Raw genomic sequence first — 19,856 nt, forward strand, 5'->3', positions numbered from 1 at the left:
AGGAAGGCAGGTAGTGTATAGTAGGTAGGTCAAGGCAGGCACCTCAATGGCCTCGCATCATAGACGAGAGCTGGCCGTTTATTTTTTTTAGGGGGAAAAAGAGCAGGGGGTCGGTCGGTGGACTGGCAAGGTAGACTGTACCCCAGCTGGTTGAGCGGTGCATTGGTCCACCAGAGGCGCAGGTATGAGGTATCCATCCGTTCTGGAAGCGTGAGAGTGGACATTTGTGACTTTCGATGTCCAGCAAGCCAGCAAATGACAGGCCATCTGCCACACGCTGCTCCATCCGGGGACAAATCAGATGCGGCCAAGGCAAGCTCTCAACTCGGTCCAGCAGCCTGGGCGCGGCGGCCGGGGCGGGAAGCAGGAGCCTCAGTGCCGTAGCTACGCGGCCGGTTCGCACCTACCTTACCTTACCTTACCTACCTTACCTGCAGGGCAAGCAAGGCAGGTACAGGCACCGTCATCGTCATTCGCTGTCATTGTCATTGCCTCGTGATTGCTGCCTTTGTGTGCCTCCCATCGTTGCCATTAACTGCAACCCTCTCCGCATCCGCATCTACTCCCGTCATCCATGGATCGTCTTTGTCGCCCTCGGTGTCCTTCTTCATCACCGCCTTACCTAAGGTAAATTCCCTCACTTACCTCTTCCCCTGCAGCAACTCACCACCACACAAGGGGTCTGCCCGTTTCCATCCCATCTACCATCGCGAATCACAGGCCATCGACGACGACCGGCTCCCTGTTTCGTCCAATCAACACCGAGCCTCCGCTGCGCTTACAGCAGCACCCGCCCCCCGCTTGCCTCATCTCCGGCGATTCAACAAAAAAAAAAAGAGAGAGACCAAGAGGGGACAAAAAAGACCCTACCTATGAGAACACGCGCTCCCCGACGCCCCAAGCTCCTCCTCACCCGTTTTATCCCACGCTGTCCTTCGCTGCCAAAAGCCCGAGAGCGAAAAGGATAAATCCAGACAAGGTGCATCCCCCCATCGATATTTACCGCCTTTTCGTCCTCGTCGTTTCTATCGCCGTTGCTATTGGGTTGATTCGGGGCGCATGCAATACTTGAAGAGCCCTAACGCAAGTCTTGGGCGAATCTCGCAGCGTCTTCTCAGACTATTAGAAACGGCGGCGCAACACTTTTGGCATGTGAGAGCCCAGCCCTGCATGCGCCGCTCGCCCTACGGACCTACTCCGTACCCTACCCAGCTTTTTTCCACCTGATCTTTCTCGGAGGAGCTGCGGCGCATGTCGCTAACGTGCCATCGGCCATTGACCAACATCACACCGATCAATTGGGCCACCCCCGACCACCCGACTACAGCAAGTCCACCCGTAAGAAACATCATCTCATAATCGGCCCCCAACTTCAACCTCTCAAACAACACTTTGGCTGGCTGGCTACCTATCCACCTACGTGATGACATGTGAGGACCCCTTGTTCACCAACCCCCAGCCTCAGGTAACTTCAGCCTCATTGCGTGAGGGAGGGGGGATCCACCACATGGATCGGGTCCGGCTCTGGGCCGCCGTGCCGCCATGCTGGTCCCCGTGACCCCTCCGCGCCGCCGGCCGCCAACATCGGCGGCCATACAATGCCGTGCACAAGACTTGCATGTGGCTATCTTGTCCCATTTGATGGAACATCGACATCGACCAAGCCCGAGACCAGTGCAAGATGTCCCGACCACTCTAATTGGTGCCCGCCACACCGTCACCATCCCGTGTCTGCCAAACCGTTCATCCTTTGTCCCCCTCCCGCTGCGCATATATCGGCCCACGCTCCGGTATGCTCTCTAGCTCGCCCACGATATCGGAGTCATCGTCTCGCGGGAAGAATGCCTAGCACGAACCACATCACGGGATGAACGGTGACAATGGTCTCGTGCTCAGCCTCTAGATAGGGACCCCATTCTAGCTTGCTCCTCTGCGGGAGGACTCGCCGGAGACACTACCACTAACAAGTGCATCTGCGGAATATGTGTAATTGCCGGCACGAGATACGATATGCACAACGGGACAGACGAACTTGTAGTAGTCTTTCTGGAACTTGCAGCCCAACAAGGCGCCGCTTCCTTTCGCTTTTTCTCATTGACTCAGCTTGACCTATTTCAAAGCCGTGCCTCCCAAAACTAAAAACAAGACCGCTTAAATGACATTATTTTCCTCCTCTCATCCATCATCCGCTCGCTTTCTTCGTTGCCCAAGTGTTCTGCTCGATGATATTAAAAGACATTAGTTGTTTTTTCTTGGTCCCAAATCATTTCCCCAATGATTCATTCCGTTATCAAGGAAAATGCCGTCCCGAGGAGGACAAAACCGCGCGATGCGCTCGTTTCCCCCTCCCCGCCTATAAACGCCGAGCATGTGAAATAACTTTGTGCAAGAGGGTATTTCAAAAGAGTGGACGAGACAGCAACACAGCAACCAGCCACACACCCCTCCCCCTTCTTCTTCCCATCGTTTGATCAGACTCACACCCGAAGCAGCAGCACACACACACACACACATGGTAGCCACTTAGAGCAGGAGCGCAACACCGCCGAGGATGCTGCCGACGAGCACGGCGAAGCCAGCCTCGCGACCCATTCCCAGGGCCGCGGCGCCGGAGGAGCCAGAGGAGCCGGAGCTGCCGTCGTCGCCGGCCATGCCGGTGAAGATGGCGCCGCTGGTCGACGAGGAGGTCGCGGTGGCCGTGCCGGAGGCGGTGGAAGTGCTGTTGGCGCGGGTTGGGTTGCTGGCTCCGCAGGGGTTGTCCTCGCGGCACTTGGAGGCGCACTCGTTGGCGCCGAGACCGCACTTGGTGACGCACTGGTTGCCGTACTCCTGGCAGACGTGGTAGGGCAGGGTGAGAGAGTACTCGGTCATGTTGGGCTGGTTGCCGTCGCCGCACACGCAGCCGTAGGTCAGAGAGTTCTGTGCCAGTCCTGTCAGTACTGTTTTGACTTCCCTCCATTGGTGACTGTAAAGCCGTGTTGGGAACGGGTGCTACTCACGTAGTCGCAGTCATTGACCAGAGTCGTCCTGGGCTCAACCTGTTGGCAGATGATAGGGCAAGTGTTCGTCTCATCTTGGCACCAGGCCTCTGCAGCTTGCTGTTAGCATCTGTGTTCACATCCCACACTCTCCATGGCGGTGGAGCAGGACTTGGGGGTAGAATAACGTACTTCTTGTGGCCAGAGGAACGGACTTGGGATCGATAACGTAGTCGGCCTGGGCGGCGGCTACGAAAGCCGCAGCGACGGCAAAGACGGTGCTCTTGAATGAAGGCATTGTGTGTGTCGTGTGTGTGAGTGCTCGGTGATCGACTCGAGATGTTGATGTGGGAAGATAGAAAACGGAGCTCTCAACAAAGATTTGGAGAGCTAGATAGCCAGGTATTAATATCAACTGCTGTTATTGCGTTTCCTGGTCAGCAAAAAGCCATATTTGTGGACAGAAGCAGCATTTCTGTATGCTGCATTCCTAAACTCTTTCCACAGCCTCATTGCTCCACATTGGCTTCGACAGCTGTTTGAGTAGCACATGGCTGGAGGGAGGCGAGTCCTTGGGGGCGAAGGCGTCAGGAATGGGACGGGGTCGACTTACGGACTAAAGGGGTTGTTGACTTGAGCGAGAGCCGTTGCTGGCGGAGAGAAGAGCCGTCGTCCAGAAATGTATTAGTGGTAGCGAAAGGCGGAGGGACTGGTCCTAATGAGCGGGCACAAAATCGAAACTAGGAACAGCGAAGTTGTCCAAGATCTCTTGTATAAAACGAGAGCAAGAGATTATATGTGCGAGAGGGGCGGATAGGACACAGATGAAGGGCAGAAGCAACTTTTTCGACTGTGTAACGAGAGGCAAGACACACGGGCTGGAGGGTGAGGAGGGAGAAGAAGAAGAAGGAAGTGAGTCGTGAGAGAGGCTGACGGGGTTAATATCAAGCAAAAACTCAGGCTCAGGCGTGTGGTGCTCCGTTAGAATTAGCCGTACCTTGGCTAGCTCGGTCGAGGCGAGAGGAGAGGGCCCGTGGAGAGCACGCAGCAGAAGCGGCGCCTGGGCAGGAAGAGGAGCCAAGCGGAACATGGCATGGAGGAAGCCATCTTGCCAAGGCTAGCAATGCTGGGTGGTACTGTGCATACATTGCCGTACAGTAGCAGATAGGCAGGCCACAGGCGTCCGTCCGGGGGTGAGCTTCTTCCGCACAAGGTCGAAAATAAAGGAGGCCCGGGGGTCCCTGACCACAACGCCACGGGCTCGCGATATCGAAATGGAGAGAACGGGCGGGATTGGGTTTAGCTCGTCTCCACGCCAGCCACCCGGCGTATTTCCTGCTGGATGGGCAGGGCCAGGGTTTGTCGGGGTCTGTTCGCCGACTGCCAATCACGAGGCCGACTTTGCTCAGAATGGAGACGTCGTACCATTGAGTTGAGAATGTGACCGTAAACTCGTGGTCACCACTTGGGATCCATCCATTCTATCGTCGACTCTGGAGTCTGTACCGATTTCTCCGTATCCTTGGTAGATGTGATGTCTCTGATGGGCAAGAGACAGTGGCCGTGTCCGTAAATTCTCCCCCTCCGTCTCAGCACGGCATGTTTGATTCTCCCTCTTAGGCGCCCCTTAGTACCTACGGATGGGCAGTTTGCCCTGATTCGTACTGAGACCCGCTTCACGACGGCATTTGGACGGCTCAGAGATACCCTAGAGTGCCAATCCCTCAACTTCAGGCAGGTCGGTCAGTCAGGAGGCTCCAACAGCCGTGGCGACGTGCCAGGCCAGGGTGATATTCTTTCGGGGGTTGTGGCCCAGGGTCAGACAGGGCTTCTTGGTGTTGTTTTTTCGGTGGAGTTGAGGCTTGGGTGGAGGATGGAAGGGTTCAGCGACCTTCTAGGCAGGGATTGGACGAGGTTACTCTGCAGCTCCCAGGGTCTCTGCACTCTGTCTGCAGCACCGATGGCACTAAATGCTCCAGGGTGCTAGTTAGTATTGCTTTGCCCGCTCCGCTAACGAGATCGGGTGTCCATTGTTGCCCGGAGATGAATCTCCTCTCCACAAACCGATATTCTCTGAGTGTTCGTCTCTTCGTCTGCGGCGGCAGTCTGCACTGCAAATGTCTAATGCTGATGCCGACACTTGATGCAGAAGCGGATGCGGACGCGAATGCAAATGCCCTCATCATGTTCAGTTGAGATGGAAGGCCCGAGTTCCCTCGCCGTTCCTCATTAACATGCTGCCCCGGGCCACATCAGGATGGTGCTAGAAGTAAAGGGCCGGCTTGTCCGCCCATCGCCATTGACAATTGTTGATCCCATCAATGATCAGCGATCCGTTCACTAACGGCTCTGCGTCCATGCCTGTCAACCCACGGCCAATTCCAGCCTCGCGCTCGCTGTGCCGTCCATGCTGTGCATAGGTGCTAAAAGCAGGAGTCAGCATTCCCGCGCTCGCCCGTATCCTGTGCGGCGAGAGACATCCTGACGACGACTCCGTGTCTGACTTGTCGGTCAAGCCAGTCCAATCCCTAGCTGGGGGTTTTCTCAGTTCTCAACTCACTCCCCTACTATCAAAGTCAGTCGAATTCCCACTTGGATGCCGCTTTTTCGCACATCGGATGACCGGCCCCATTGTTGATTACGAGGTTGCAGAACAGACTAGAACTGTCTTGCTCTCCATAAAAACGGAAACACCAGCGGGCGAATTCGACGGTGATCGGAGCCAAGGCTCCTCTGCCTGCCCGCCCAAGCAGCCTGATGTTCGTGTGCCTGTGGCTAACAGCAGTACCCCAGCGGCCAGACGGCGGCGACGGCGGCGGCGTCCGGGTCTCGTGCAGTAAACTTCCGCCAAACAGGCCAGACCCCTCTTCCAGGCTCCTCTTAGCACACAACTTTACGAGACCACCATCGCCCTGCAAGTTGCAAAATGCAGATGCCGCGAGACAGGAGCTGGTGCAGCCGCCCCCTTTGCCCTGGCGGAACCGCCTCCGATTGTTCCAACCGCCAACATTTTCCTCAATGTTGGACACCACTTTGCTTTGCTGATGTCGCTGTTTGCGGCTATCCCGCTGGAGTGATCGCCACTCGTATTCTGCATATCGAATCCCTCCCCCCCGCGGGCGTTGTGCAGGTCAACGACGCAGCTAGTCCTGCAGTCTAGAGTGCCTCGGGCGAGGCCACTGTTTGAAAAGTGATACACGGCACCAAAAGGAAACGCACAGCGCGACGTGAAAAGAACAGAGAGGTTGGAGAACCAAGGTGGCTGGCACCGTCGGGGCTGTAGCTGGTGGTGTGGTGTCTTTGCTGATGACGGCTCCGAAGCCCAGTCCGGTGTCACGCCGTTCAAAAACCCCCAACAAGTCCGCGTGGCAGTCAGTCGAAACAAAGTCAGGCCGGGCGCTGACACGAAGGGACTATCAATAACTGAAAAAAGCCGTTGAACGTCACGAAGACACCGTCGTGTTCGTGATGGACGTTTTAGCCCTAGATACCGCCACAACTGGATGTGTCAAGCTGTCAACAACTTCCGCACTTGCATGCGTCCTCTTCTTCCTCCATCGTTGGTTCCTCGTCTGATGCGATGAACCGGATGCAGTCCTCTAGCTTCACGCAGTTGCAGCAGCCGTGGTTGCAGCAAGTACCGAGGAAGCTTCCTGGCCGCCAATGAGGGGGCACCGGAGTAGACGACGTTAAGATCGTAGTGGGAGCCCAAAGACCCTGGTCAGCGAGATGCACCCTCCAACTCCTCCACCTCCACTCGGGTCTTGGTTCTGCAGCTTCGTATCCGCACCGATGACTTGGACCAAGATGCCATGGCGCGGGGGAACAGCGCTTGCGTCGAGTTGGATCTGGATTGGACCCTCGTGCTGCCAGTGTTCACCTCTCTTCAAGGCGCCACAACCGAAAACTCTGGGGGGGCATCCTGGTGAATCGTCAGTGTCACCTCGCTAGGACTCTTGGGCTGGTCTATTTTGAGCAGAGACCCGAGAACGGCCTATGATGGAGAGACCAGCGATGCGTGGCGAGCAAGATAAGACAAGCGATGTGCCCATTCATGAACGAACATTGGGAGACGTCCTTCCCTGCTGCTGGTGTTTTGCAGGTTTTGCTTGCGAGTGCCGTGATATGCAGCGCGCGGTGGTACCTGCAGTTTTCATCCAATGGCAGCTTGCGCACTTACCACTCGACTGTCGTCTGATGGCACCAAACAGACTTTTCGACTGATATTGGCAATCGCAATCGATGCGCACCTGCCCGCGTATTCGTAGGGATTCAACTCGAAATGGACCCTTGAATCCGGCAATTGCCTTACCTAAGCGTATCTTTCCGCGGGAGGGGTTCCCCTTTCAACACATGATCCCAGATACCTACCTACCTACCTTACTTACCAGAGGGAAAGAGCGAACGTTTGTTTGGTGGTAGGTAAGGTTAGGTATGGTAGGTGCGCCTCTCGTTCTCGCTGTTGTTTTCATTGTTTTGATACCGCAAAACAAACAACACCCAAACTTTCATCCCCAAGCATTGCTCTAATTGTGCACTGTGATCTCGCCCGACCTTGGGCTTAGCCAGTGATCAACTTGCATACCTTATTTCGCTTCATTTTCGAGCCTTATTTCCCGATCCCCTGCTGCCAAATCTCAACTTGCCATCTCGATACCACGGCCCGACCTAATTGCCGCCCGCACGTAACATCGCCGGCCTCAACAATCAGACTGCCGAGTGCTAGCCAAGCAAGTACTTGTAGCTTCTAGCCCGCTCTGAATTCCATTGGTGCACAGCCACGCGGACCCTACCACCCAACCGGACCGCGGAGTCTAAGAAGCGCCCCGAGACAAGTCTTTCGTTCCCTTGGGCCTCGACATCGTCAATACGTCACTTATTCTCACGCAACGAGACACACGGACTTGCACCTGCGCAAACCACCAGACCACGACTCTCCCGATATCCGCAATCACAATCGAGAAAACAGAAAAGACCACGGCGCCCGTCCATGAGGTAGCGGCCGCTCCGCACATGGATTCATGGACTCGGCGATAGAATCCCAATTCCGCACCAATGGCTCCTTCCCCGCCACCGACCTGAACGGCAGCCATCCGAAAGCTTCGCCCAAGGTCACAACGTCGAATGGAACCATCGCGGGCTTGCTGTCGCGCCAGAACAATGACGGTACACGCGGGGGATTATTCGGGGATGAGGAGGACGACGAGACATCTTCGGGCGGCCCTGCGTCGTCGGTGACGAGCCCATCGTCAGTGACGTCGCCCCCGTACTGGCTGAACAATCACCACCAGCGCTCCGTCTCCAACATCTCGGTCGAGTCTGTGCTGCCCGCCGGCGCGATCACGATGCACGACAATGAAGCCAGCGACGGAAACGACCGGAACCGCGCGTGTTGGGCCAAGAGCGTCGAGATCACAGACTATGTCATAGTCAACGGCAGCGCGACGAACATTGGGGCTTTTGTAGTATGGAACATCAGAGTTGAAACGCTACAAGTAGGTGACCTGCGCAGGCCTTGGCCACCTGGAGGCTTGAGGTTTCTTGGAACTGGGCCCGACGCTGACAATAGGTGAACAGGGCAGCTATATGAACATTCGCAAGCGATACTCAGAGTTTGACGACCTTCGCGAGAAGCTCGTCACGTCGTTCCCCAATTTCGAGGCAGCGGTGCCCCCTCTACCGCCCAAGAGCGTGATATCGAAATTCAGACCCAGATTCCTCGACAAGAGGAGATCGGGGTTGCAGTACTTTCTCAAGTAGGAAATCTCGGAGCCCTGAGATGACGAACGTTGATGCTAACAAGCGGCAGTTGTATAATGTTGAATCCCGAGTTCTCTGGGTCGCCAGTACTCAAGGACTTTCTCTTCTCATAAACATAGTGTCTAAATACCTATCCTCTATTTTCTACCCTTTTTTGTATATCTTCTCAGCTCCTGCAGCACGGCACGGAGATGGCCGTAGCTGATCGCGGGGGCGCAGCGGCGGGCCCCCAGTCTCCAGCGCAGAAAAGTCTGCGAACCAGCGGGGGGCCCAGTTGCACATATATAGCGGGCTGAGATTGACCCGAATCATGAACAAATGAACAGTAATGATAATGTTTCCGTCTAGGAGACCAAAATATATCTGATCCTCAGGGCTTCAACGCCCGATTACTGAACGGTGAACCCCTTCGAGATCGCGGGACCCTCATCGGTGGCCGCCAAGGCCGTTGCCGCCAGAAGTCTCGGCGGCCGCGGGGGGGCTTAAGTGGGGCAACGAGGAGGACAGCTGAATGAGCTGCCGTTTTGGACCTTCTGGTCGGGGCCGTGGCTGTGAAGTGCCCTGTGCTTGCTCTGTTGGTTTTGTTGGTGGCAGAGTGTTTGCTGTCAGCTGGGCGAGGATCGTGGTTGGAGAGCATTTCCCCCGCAAGACTGACTAGGACGCGTAATGTTTAACAGGGCTGGAAACTTTTGGTGGGGGTTGGCGACCGTTTGGCGTCCTTCCAAGGCGGACTAAGACCGTCGTGAGCGCCCAATGCAGCCCAGTCTCAGTCTGTACGTAAAACAGACATGCGGTTGAGAGATCGTCTACTAGCAATGCCTCTCTCTGCCGATGAGCTAGTTAGCTGTGAGGTGGCCGTGGCCTGCTATTTCGGGGTTTCCCTGTCTATTCCGTTGGCCCTTTCGTCTAGACAGCCACACCTAGACTGATTGAGTGGTCGAGGTTGCCTATCGGGTTGGCTGGATAGCATCTCACTGGCTTTCTCGGTCTGCACAAGCCACAGGCGCCTTCTTCAACAAGTAGACGGACTGCGGGCGGGAGAAGAGGCCGCAGGAACCAAGTTACGCATCACGGCCGCGCACCCAGAGGCAATCCGGGATCCCGAAGGCATCAGCGCATCCCGTTGCCGTCTTCGCCCACGGGGTTTCTTTCAACTTCTTGGTCAAACGAGTGTGCTGAAATGTGTTAGGTTGCGTCACAGCCCAGCATTTACACGCCAGCAGTCGTCGGCTGAGCAGCACACACCTTGTTGCTTCGCTGGGTAATATGGAGAAACGAGCCCGCCCCCAAGCCGCTTGCTGACAAGGATGGCCCGTGGTATGATGCAGGGCGATGTTTATTGTCCTGAGATTTCCTCTTCTTCTAGAAGGGGACGCCGACCGTTCCTATCCTACCCTATCCAACGTTCCCACCGGCTCTAATATATTTTAGTGACTGAGAAAGGGTCTAACCGTCTCGGCAGATTCTTGACTACTCTTGACTGCGTTCTCGACTCGTCCATCTTCGCAGTACTTTATCTACTACATCTGGCCCCCTTCTCTTCGATATGCTTACTTCAACCCCATAATTACCCATGACTGGCCGACCTTCAAAGACTCTTGTTCAAGTTCCAGCCGACACATATTGACCCCCGCCTTACACTGCTGCAGCCTCACTAAAACAGCCTTTAACATTGGAAACATCGGTCTACAAACAGTACGCCTCGATTTCGCAACCACCTACATCCCGACGAGGCACCAACCAAGCACCACCACTACCACCACCACCAACCCAAAGCATAGTTCCGACTTGGAACGATCAGAAGACCGGATGCTCGCCCCAGCCGGCTCTCGGGCCAGATCCCTCTCCTTTCGCCTTCGTCACAACCGGGCAGACCCCGCAGACGTAGGCGCAGTGGCAGCGTTGGCAGCAGCCGCAGCCGTTGCAGCGCCCACAGCGGCAACGGCCATGATGACGAAATTCGACCCCAGCAACCGCCGCTATCCTGCCGTCGGACCCGAATCCGAAGAGGAACCGGCTTCTGAACAGCTGCAGCACGAGCACCAACTAAACACTCAAAAGGACGACGAATCTGGACCCCGAAGGACCCCTCCCCTACAGCAACAGCAGCATCAGCACGTTTCCTGCGCCGCAATTACCCCGCCGGCGAGCCCTTCCGTGCCAAGATCGTCCGCTGAGGATTCCATTTCCCACCACCCAGATTGCAACTTTTCTGCAACGGCGGCGCAGAGTGACGACACTTGCTCGCTCGCGCAGTCCCACACCAGCACCAACCTCAGTTCGCGACAGGAGTACATGGACAGCCTCGTCCCTCCGTCGCGCGACGAATTCGAAAAGATTGCAGAAGTGCAGCGCGAGCGCGAGGAGGAAATCAAACTCACCCACCGCACTTCCAAGAGGAGATCGATGCAGAGCCAGCAGTCGCATTCGCCCCGGCACTCTGAAGATGCCGGGGCCGGGGTCGAGGCGCCTCTGAAGTCGCCAACAACGAGAAATAGGAGCGATAGTGAAGCGATGAAGAATGCCGCGGCGCTCATCCAGCGCAATTACCGTGGCTATAGAGTGAGGCGAGAGATGAAGGGCTTCGGGCTGGATCCGACGACGAGGTGGATGTCGGCCATCGAGGAGATGCGGTTTCGCGAGATGAACAGGCCGAGGGCAAAGAGCTCTGCGGCGCTGTCTGTAAACGGCGGCGACGAGCATAGTGTGCTGTCGCGGGACTCGGATGGCGGTATGAAACCGACGACGGCGCGGGACAACTGGAGGAAAGCGGCGACCATAGCGAGGCGCGCCGGCCACGACGACACCGATTCCGAGGCCGAATCCTCGTCCTCGTCGGATGATTCTACAGAGTCGCCCGAGCAGAGGGCCGAGCGGCGGAAACGACGCGACGAGGCCATCGAGAAGCGCAAGAAAGATTCCAAGATGATGGGTCTGCAGTACTTCCTCGAGATGGTCGACCTTAAGCACCGCTACGGCAGCAACCTGCGCGTGTACCACGAGGAGTGGAAGAAGTCGGACACGAACGAGAACTTCTTTTATTGGCTGGACTACGGTGGTGGCAAGAACGTTGAGATGGAGGCGTGTCCGCGCGACAGGCTCGAGAGAGAGCAGGTCAGATACCTGTCGCGAGAGGAGAGACAGTACTACCTGGTGCAAGTCGACTCAGAAGGGCGGCTTACCTGGGCGAAGAACGGCGAGCGCATCGACACCACCGAGTCCTACAAGGACAGCGTTCACGGCATCGTCCCGGCCGACGACCCCACGCCCGCGTGGTCGCAGACCAACCTCCCTCCCCCCGAGGGCCGCGACGTCGACGACAGCCGCTCCGAGTCGTCCGTCGAGTCAGCCCTCGAAGCCGACCGCGCCGCAAAGTACGCGACGCCCGAGTTCGACGGAGCGACGGGGATGAAGAAGGTCTCGCACATCTCGGCGACGACCGTCTTCAACAAGCTGCTCCGCAAGTCCGTCAAGAAGAACACGTGGATCTTCGTTGCGGACACGAGCTTCCGGCTTTACGTCGGCATCAAGGCGTCAGGCGCCTTCCAGCACTCGAGCTTCCTGCAGGGCAGCCGCATCTCTGCGGCGGGGCTGATCAAGATCAAGAACGGGCGGCTGTCGAGCTTGTCGCCGCTGAGCGGGCACTACCGCCCGCCGGCGTCCAACTTCCGCGCGTTCGTCAAGTCGCTCAAGGAGGCCGGCGTCGACACGTCGCACGTGTCCATCTCCAAGTCGTACGCGGTGCTCGTCGGGCTCGAGGTGTACGTCAAGTCGCACCAGAAGAGCAAGAAGGCCCTCGAGAAGTTGTCGCTCAAGAAAGAGAAGATCGTTGCGCCCGAGGAGTTCAAGAAGCGCGAGGAGGACGAGATGGACAAGAGCGAGAGCGCGGCCAAGGAGCGCAAGGTGCTCGAAAAGGAGGCCGAGGAGCGGGAGGAGAACCGCGCGGCGGTGAAGCTGATGCGCAAGCTGAACCTGCAGCCGAGCGAGCCTAGGGGCCAGAGGGAGGGGGAGCCGGCGATGGAGCCTCTGGCTGAGGAGAGGACGAGAGAGGAGAGGGCTGCTGGGGGCGTTTAGTTGACACTGTGCTGCTGAAGGTTTGGGATGTTGGGATCAGGATCGAAAAGGGTTTGGATCATGGGCGGGCTGGACTTGTGTTTTTGGAAGCTGCTTTATACCCATTCGCTTGCGTTGCTCCCTCTGATGGATAGACATATGAGTAGATGAAATGTTCAATGATTCTACATGAGTATATGTGTTCGCCGTAATGCTATGAGCTGTGAGGAGGTCACACCTTTAGGGGTATGGCTGCGTCCGAGGGCGTTTGAAATTAGTTCCCTTGAACGCAACAAGACCCTCAAGACCGCGAATAGGATGATGGTCTCTTCTTTTCCCTGGGTTTCCATCAAAACTGTAAGCCACCGCTATCAGTAGTCGAAGTCTCGCCGGATGAGTGCGTTCTAACGTTGAAGATGGAGGAAACGCTGTCTAGCCTGATGTTCAGACTGTGACATCACGTATCCTAAGCAATATGTTACTTCAGAACCAAGTTGGAGGAAAAGGCCGCTAAGGTGCTGTCATGTGTGGGTATCATGTATGGCTAGCCCATAAGTCTCCATGAAAGTCTGCATGCCTGCTATGAGGATGTAGATGATGATACCAAAGACCTTATCCGTTACTGATAAGTCGATACAGATCGTGTGAAAACGGATGTATTTCGGTACAATTTTTTTGTATTTGGGTAAAGTCAGAGTCTTTCCACCAGTATCGCTTGTACAAATTTCTCTATTTCGTCTCATTTGAAGCCGAGTTTTATAGACAGCCAAGGACCGTGACAGTAGCAAGAAGTAGAGTCCCTCAGCAACCATGAATAACCTGAACCTTCCTTCCGGGTGCCCGTTACCGAGTTCTCGGGTGTATAACTTCCGCGGGCTCGCAAGTTCTTAACGCATCTTCTTATCCAGTTCACTATCACGTTACAGAATATCTAACTTTCACAAGTAAAATGTCTTCGACCTTTACCCTCTTCCGAGAGCTTCCTCCCGAGTTGCGCTGGCCGATCTGGAAGATGGCCATGAGTCCGCAAACGCGCGGCGCTCACTTCTTTTCCGTGCAAGAAGAGAAAGAGCCTGCCAACGCCTCGGGAAGAAAGTTCTTCGCGGCACCATCCACCTTCACGCCCGCCACACACCCAGGCTCCCGGTGGCTTCACGGGAGCCCGTCCGCGTATGCCGCGGACTACGGCCTCTGGAGCGCGTGTCGAGAGTCGCGAAGCGCCATCAGCCAGTACTTCACCAAACGCTACCCTCGACGTCTTCCGTACCCCGACCGAGCGTACGACAAACCAGAGGCCATTGGAATCCGTAACGTGAGGGTTGACGGCGTCGACGCACCCTTTGCGACTTTCCCCGACGGAGACCTGGTCTGCTTCCAAGTCCCTCAAGATCTCTACGTAGACGAAACACAGGCCGTTCGAGACCTGGGATATATAGGAAACCAGTCCACATTTGCCTTCCGCGAGGCGATCGCCTTCGAGTACGACGACTCGTGGGCCTTTGACCCGAATACGCAGACGATGCCGGAGCTGATGGAGATGCCGGGCCCGCGCTCGCTGTTCCTGCGCCTCGTAGCGGCGAGGGCCACCAAGTCCTGGAGAGACCTCCCTGGTTTGTGGGGCTGCGACAGCCCAAATATCTACGTGATCGAGCACGACGCGACTTTCCCGCCTTACGCAAAGCTGCAAACCTATGTTCATTTCTCCGCGAACGGGTTCAGGTTAGTGGAGAGGCGGAACCCGCCTGTTATAGGCGCTCACAGGAGGGGCATGACTGCTTGGGACTTCATCGCCCTCGTGAGGGAGTGGATATGGGGTATGGATACGAGAAGGACCCACCGTCAACGGAACGTGTATAAACGGATTGTTGGTGAAGTTCTTGTGGCTCAGGTGAGGTGGTGATTGTAGGTTGGGTGAGGCATTGGGTTCGCTTTCTGATAATGTCCAGGGGTGGCGTGACAGCGCAAAGATGGGCTACGACTTCCTGAGCGTGGGTGTATAGCGGGGAAAGTGTTGACGGCCTCGTAAAACAAACTACAGAAAGACACGGGTTGTAGTAGACAGGCTTTGTGGTTACCAAGTCCAATGAGTTGTCATTTGACTCCGCGAAACATCCCTCGTCAGTCGAGTCAGACTTATTTCATTCGTGAGATGCTCAGTTTATTGAATGCTACAAAATGATCTTGCGACAATTCTAGCCCATGTGATCCATAACCCAGACTTTAAGGAAACATCTATGATGCCCATCATACATATGCAGTAATATTCTTTGAGGGAGAAAAAGGTGACATTAGAGAAAGAGAAGAAGTTGTTTGTGATGATCGCAGACTGTGTGCTGCGTAGTGGAATCCTTGCGTCGTGATGTTGTGTGTGAGAGAGAGGGAGAGAATGTTGGCTTAGGCCTTCTTGCTCTTCTTTGGCATGCGGACCAGCCAGTAGAGGAAAAGGGAGGCGGCGATGTTGAAGACAATGTACACCATGCCGATGCCGAAGTCGCGCCATCTGTTGTCAAAGTTGGAGCTGATTTGCGTGAGGAAGACGTTGGTGTTGGCGATGGAGCAGAAGCTGCAGTCGGTTGTGGCATCGGGGTTCAGGAGGTATCCTCCGGCTTGGTCGATGTATCCCCGCATGAACGTCCCGCAGGTGTCGTTGGCTGGCGGGTTGAAGTGGATATACTCGTTGCCGGAACAGACAACGTCGGAGTTGGCCAGACCAGTGGATAGGATGGACGATATCAGGTATGTGAACGGTGACACTCTGTACATGAAGATCCAGAAGCCGGGCATCTGCTGGGGGCTGGCGAGAACACCACAGAACAGCAGACACATCATGAACAGCATGTTGGCCAGGTTACCGCCCATCTCGGCCGTCTCTGTGATGGCGATACAGGCGTGCGCGAAGGTGCAGGTGAAGATGAGGAACTGCCAGAAGAGGAGCCACATGAGACCGGCGCGCTCGCTGCGCTGGCTCGGGTCGCCATTCTCCCAGAGGCCGACGGGGTAGTAGACGCAGATGAACATGAAGACGGACATGAGCGAGTTCCAGGGAATCTCAGTGATGACCTGCGATAGCATGAAGACCTTCCAGCTGTATGTCTTGGACGGGCGTTCGCGGACTTCATAGAGCGAGCGCTGCGTCACGAAGTGAGGCATCTGCTGCTGCACCAGCTGACCAAAGATGGACAGGATGTTGAAGATGGCGAACATCTGGTTCTGGAGACCCTGGATACTGAGTGGGGCGTTGAGGAAGACAAGACCGATAAAGAGGGCGACGGAGCAGCAGAGGATGAACTTGGCGTAGATGTACGAGGGCGTGCGCCAGTACTGCTGGAACACACGGCGGGTGACGATGAGGAGCTGGTCCCAGAGGGGGGCGGCGAATTCGCGGAACGACGCCTTTTGGTCTTCCTGAGAGTCAATGTGGGATGCGCCCTCGGACTTGAGACGCTGGAGCTCTTCCTGGACGGCCTGGTACTCGGGACTAGATCTCCATGCCTGGTGCCAATCGGTCTCGGTGGTTGATCCAGGGGCGGCTCCGATGGCTGTAAGCATCCATTCGGCAGGGTTGGCACCGTCTGGGCACTTGGGAGCTCCGTTTCTCTCGAAGTACGACGTAAGGGTGTGCGAGTTTTCTCCGATTTCTCCAAAGTAGACGGTTCTACCGCCCTTAGCGAGGAACAGCAAGCGGTCGAAGCGTTGGAATAGCATGGCGGACGGTTGATGGATGGTGCATAAGATGGACTGGCCAGCCTTGGACAACTTCTCGAGAAGGTCCAGGATAGCCCACGAGGTTTGAGAATCCAAGCCAGAAGTAGGCTCGTCGACGAAGAGAAGAAGGGGTGGCTTTGCGGCCAATTCCACACCGATCGTGAGGCGCTTGCGTTGTTCGACGTTCAATCCCTCGCCAAGGACACCGACGACGGCGTCAGCGTATTCCTGCATATCCAAGAGCTTAATGACTTCGTCAACATAGGCCAACTTTTCGGCCTTAGAGGTAGTGGCGGGCTGGCGCAGGAGGGCACTAAACTCCAAAGCCTCACGAACGGTACTGGTCTCGAGATGGAGATCCTGTTGCTGGACGTAACCGGTTTTGCGTTGGAAGGACTGATCGCGAATCTTCCCGTCGACGAGCATCTCTCCTGTAATCACACCCATGGAGACACGATCAGCGAGGCAGTCGAGAAGCGTCGTCTTTCCGGCGCCGGAAACACCCATGAGAGCCGTCAGAGTTCCAGGTCTGGCAGCGGTTAGTTGACGTTGGCATACGAGCTTCAGAATCACTTACTTGACCCAACCGTCGACGTGGTCCAAAATCCTGCGAGGCTCGCCCTTGATCTTGATATCGTAGCACACATCGTTCCAGTGGAAGACGCTGGTGGAAGCCTGGATAGCACCCTCGTTGTCGGAACCAGCCCCTCTGCCACCTTTCTCGACAATAGCGGAAGGTCCAGACATGGAAGCCTCGACATCGTCCTTGCCCTTGGCAGGAGGGGCGACGCCACGACGGAAGACGAGGACTTCACCCTTGGACTTTTTGGCAGAGACATATTCAGTGGCGAGGAAGTAAACCATGTGGAGACCGATGATGAAGGCGATGAGGATGCCGACGTTGCGCCACTTGTGGGAGTTGAAGTACTTGTACTGAGATCCGATGTAGGCGTCACCACTAACGGTGGAACGGCCGGGCACGGCGCCGACGGTAGAGCATGCTCTGTTGGCGAGAGTGACGTTCTCATAGCCCTCGAGCAGAGGACTGGGGACGAAGGCACCGCACTCAAACTCGCGATTGTGGAACTCGTTGATCATAAGCTGAAACTTGGGTCAGTCTGCGTTTCTGATGCCAGCGCGAAGTTGAGCTTACCGCTTCAAAACCGTAGGCCACAGGGTCCAAATAGTTGATCCATCGGCACCAGCCAAGCATGTAGTCGACAGGAATAACGAAACCGGTGAAGATTACCAGGGCCAGAATCAAGATCGAGGCGGGGACCATGGCTTGTGACATCGTGCGGGACAGAGAGGCGCTGTCTGTCGTTAGCTTCAAGTGTCATTGCGAGACACGATTGGAACTTACATTGATCTGAACAGACCAGACATGGCAAGCACCATCAGGAAGGTCGTGAACAGGAAGAAGAAGAAGTTTCCAGGCTCGCGATTCAGGTTTGTCATAAAGTAGATGATCAAGTCGTAGCAAATCGTGTTCAGGATCTTGTACGGCATGTCGACCAGGACGGAAGAGAAGGACTCAGCGGAGGCGTGATAGAAGGCGTAGCGGGTGTGCTTCTCGACAATCGGTCTTTGCGCGTACTGCGTGAGAATTTCCAAGGCACTAGAGAAGGCGTTGGCAAGAATGGCGACGAAGAGAACGGCGGATCGATTGTAGAACGAGCTGGTGGTTTCCGAAAGGTTGTAGAACAGGGACGACATGATGAGAGCGGTGCAAGAGTTGGCAATCAGGGCGAATAGTGTTAAGCCGGGACTGCCTTTGAGAAGCTTGAAGCCACGCCAGAGACAGAGTTTGACTTGCTGACCATATGACAAGATATACGGAGACTTGAGGCGCTGGTTCTTGGCCTGAACGGACTGCTTCTGCTCTCTGAACGCCTGGGCGTCGACACCGTCGATAGGGTGGTCGCTCTTGTACTGCTCGATCTCTCCCTTCAGGTTCTGGCACTCCTGGCTGGCGTTCCAGCATTGGGCGAACTCATCAGGGGTGCGGGGCACACGACCTTCGAATCCAGGACGAACAACACGCTCGGAAGGCGCAGTCATCGAGGTGAGGAAGTCCGGTGTCGTCTGGCGCGCGGGGCACTCGAAACCAAGGTTGATGAAGTACTGCCTGGCGTCGGTGGTGCGGCCGAAGAAAATCTGACGACCCTCGTAAAGGACGAGAACCTTATCGAAAAGATCGTACGCGCTCTGAGGCGCCTGGTAGATCGAGACGGCACAGGTCTGGCCGAAAAGCTCTGACTGCAAGCGGAGGGTCTTACAGAACTCGACCGCGTTGGCTGAGTCGAGACCTCTCGTGGAGTTATCCCAACACTGCAGGGGTGCGTTGGCCAAGGTGGCTTCCGCGATGGTTACTCTCTTACGCTCACCACCGGAAACACCACGGATGTATTCGTTGCCCACGCGAGTGTTGATAGTGTGGCTGATGCCGTACATGGCCATGACAACGTCGCGAAGATGGTCGCAGTACTGGGCGCTTGTGATGCCGGGAGGGAGGTTACGAGGGCAGCGTGCCCGCGAAGCGAATGTGAGCGTGTCGCCGACGGAAAGCTGAGGGAAGTGCACATCGACTTCAGCGGTATAGATGGCGTCACCGGCGTGGTGCTTGTGGAGTTCCTTGGCGGACATACCATGGTAGTTGAAGTATGCGCGCTCGTCGGTGTAGATACCGTTGGTCTCGCCGGCGATGGTCTTGAGGAAGGTCGAGCAGCCGGATCCAGGAGGTCCGAGGACAACGAGCATTTCACCTGCCTCAACAACACCGTTGAAATCGCGAAGAATGTCGATGCGACGCTGACCTCCCGTCTTTGAGGTGAGTTTGCGGGTGATACTGGGAAGCTCTAACCAAACGTTGCCGACATCCTTTTGGTAATCCGTCTCCTGGCCGTAACCGAAAACATTTAGGTTCTGGAAGGCGAAACCCGCCTTGCGAAATCCAGAACCGTGCTCATTCGTCACGTTCGCGAGGGTCTTTGCCCATTTTCGAGCGTTAAAATGCTTCCCATTCGGGTTGAGAGGTGAGTTTTCGTCGTCACTCCCGAATAGGGCGTGGTTGTTGTCGCCGATGTTTACTGCCGAGTGCCGGGTGTACTCTCGGGCGAGTTCCTGAACGATGGAATGGCGGCGTTCCAACTCGGTGTCGTTTCCATCCTCATCTGAAGTCGACGCAGAGGAGCTGCTCTCAACCGCCTTCGAAACGGGGGGCTTCTCGTTCGATGTTGAAATGGCGTCGTGCTCGTTGACAAAGGTCTTCTGGCTCCCAGTGTCTCCGGCCACACGCGCCGTGTGGTCGTTGTTGAAGGGGATGTTTGGCGCAGACATGATGTGATATTATGTACGATA

General features: G+C 56.0%; 5 protein-coding genes across 5 annotated transcripts; 3 read left to right on the forward strand and 2 right to left on the reverse strand.

Moving 5' to 3' along the window:
* Positions 1 to 2,523: 2,523 nt before the first annotated feature.
* Positions 2,524 to 3,276, reverse strand: CGCS363_v010873 (uncharacterized protein; the record flags this gene model as incomplete). The annotated part of the gene is made up of 3 exons (XM_036642722.1): positions 2,524 to 2,919; positions 3,000 to 3,088; positions 3,171 to 3,276. 3 exons carry the CDS (start codon positions 3,274 to 3,276, stop codon positions 2,524 to 2,526), a joined length of 591 nt encoding a protein of 196 aa, XP_036491830.1.
* Positions 3,277 to 7,999: 4,723 nt separating this feature from the next.
* Positions 8,000 to 8,851, forward strand: YPT35 (PX domain-containing protein YPT35; the record flags this gene model as incomplete). Its single annotated transcript, XM_036642723.1, has 3 exons — positions 8,000 to 8,473; positions 8,556 to 8,734; positions 8,788 to 8,851. The coding sequence occupies 3 exons, from the start codon at positions 8,000 to 8,002 to the stop codon at positions 8,849 to 8,851; spliced, it is 717 nt and encodes a 238-aa protein (XP_036491835.1).
* Positions 8,852 to 10,688: 1,837 nt separating this feature from the next.
* IQM6 (IQ domain-containing protein IQM6) lies at positions 10,689 to 12,812 on the forward strand (the record flags this gene model as incomplete). The annotated part of the gene is made up of 1 exon (XM_036642724.1): positions 10,689 to 12,812. One exon carries the CDS (start codon positions 10,689 to 10,691, stop codon positions 12,810 to 12,812), a length of 2,124 nt encoding a protein of 707 aa, XP_036491836.1.
* Positions 12,813 to 13,740: 928 nt separating this feature from the next.
* Positions 13,741 to 14,691, forward strand: CGCS363_v010876 (uncharacterized protein; the record flags this gene model as incomplete). Its single annotated transcript, XM_036642725.1, has 1 exon — positions 13,741 to 14,691. The coding sequence occupies one exon, from the start codon at positions 13,741 to 13,743 to the stop codon at positions 14,689 to 14,691; it is 951 nt and encodes a 316-aa protein (XP_036491833.1).
* A 494-nt stretch (positions 14,692 to 15,185) lies between these two features.
* ZRA1-0 (ZEB2-regulated ABC transporter 1) lies at positions 15,186 to 19,835 on the reverse strand (the record flags this gene model as incomplete). Its single annotated transcript, XM_036642726.1, has 4 exons — positions 15,186 to 17,025; positions 17,074 to 17,597; positions 17,650 to 17,809; positions 17,860 to 19,835. The coding sequence occupies 4 exons, from the start codon at positions 19,833 to 19,835 to the stop codon at positions 15,186 to 15,188; spliced, it is 4,500 nt and encodes a 1,499-aa protein (XP_036491834.1).
* Between the last annotated feature and the right edge of the window lie 21 nt (positions 19,836 to 19,856).

This window comes from Colletotrichum siamense, assembly GCF_013390195.1.
Source record: "Colletotrichum siamense strain Cg363 chromosome Unknown KSG_Cg363_contig07, whole genome shotgun sequence".
NCBI lineage: Eukaryota > Fungi > Ascomycota > Sordariomycetes > Glomerellales > Glomerellaceae > Colletotrichum > Colletotrichum siamense.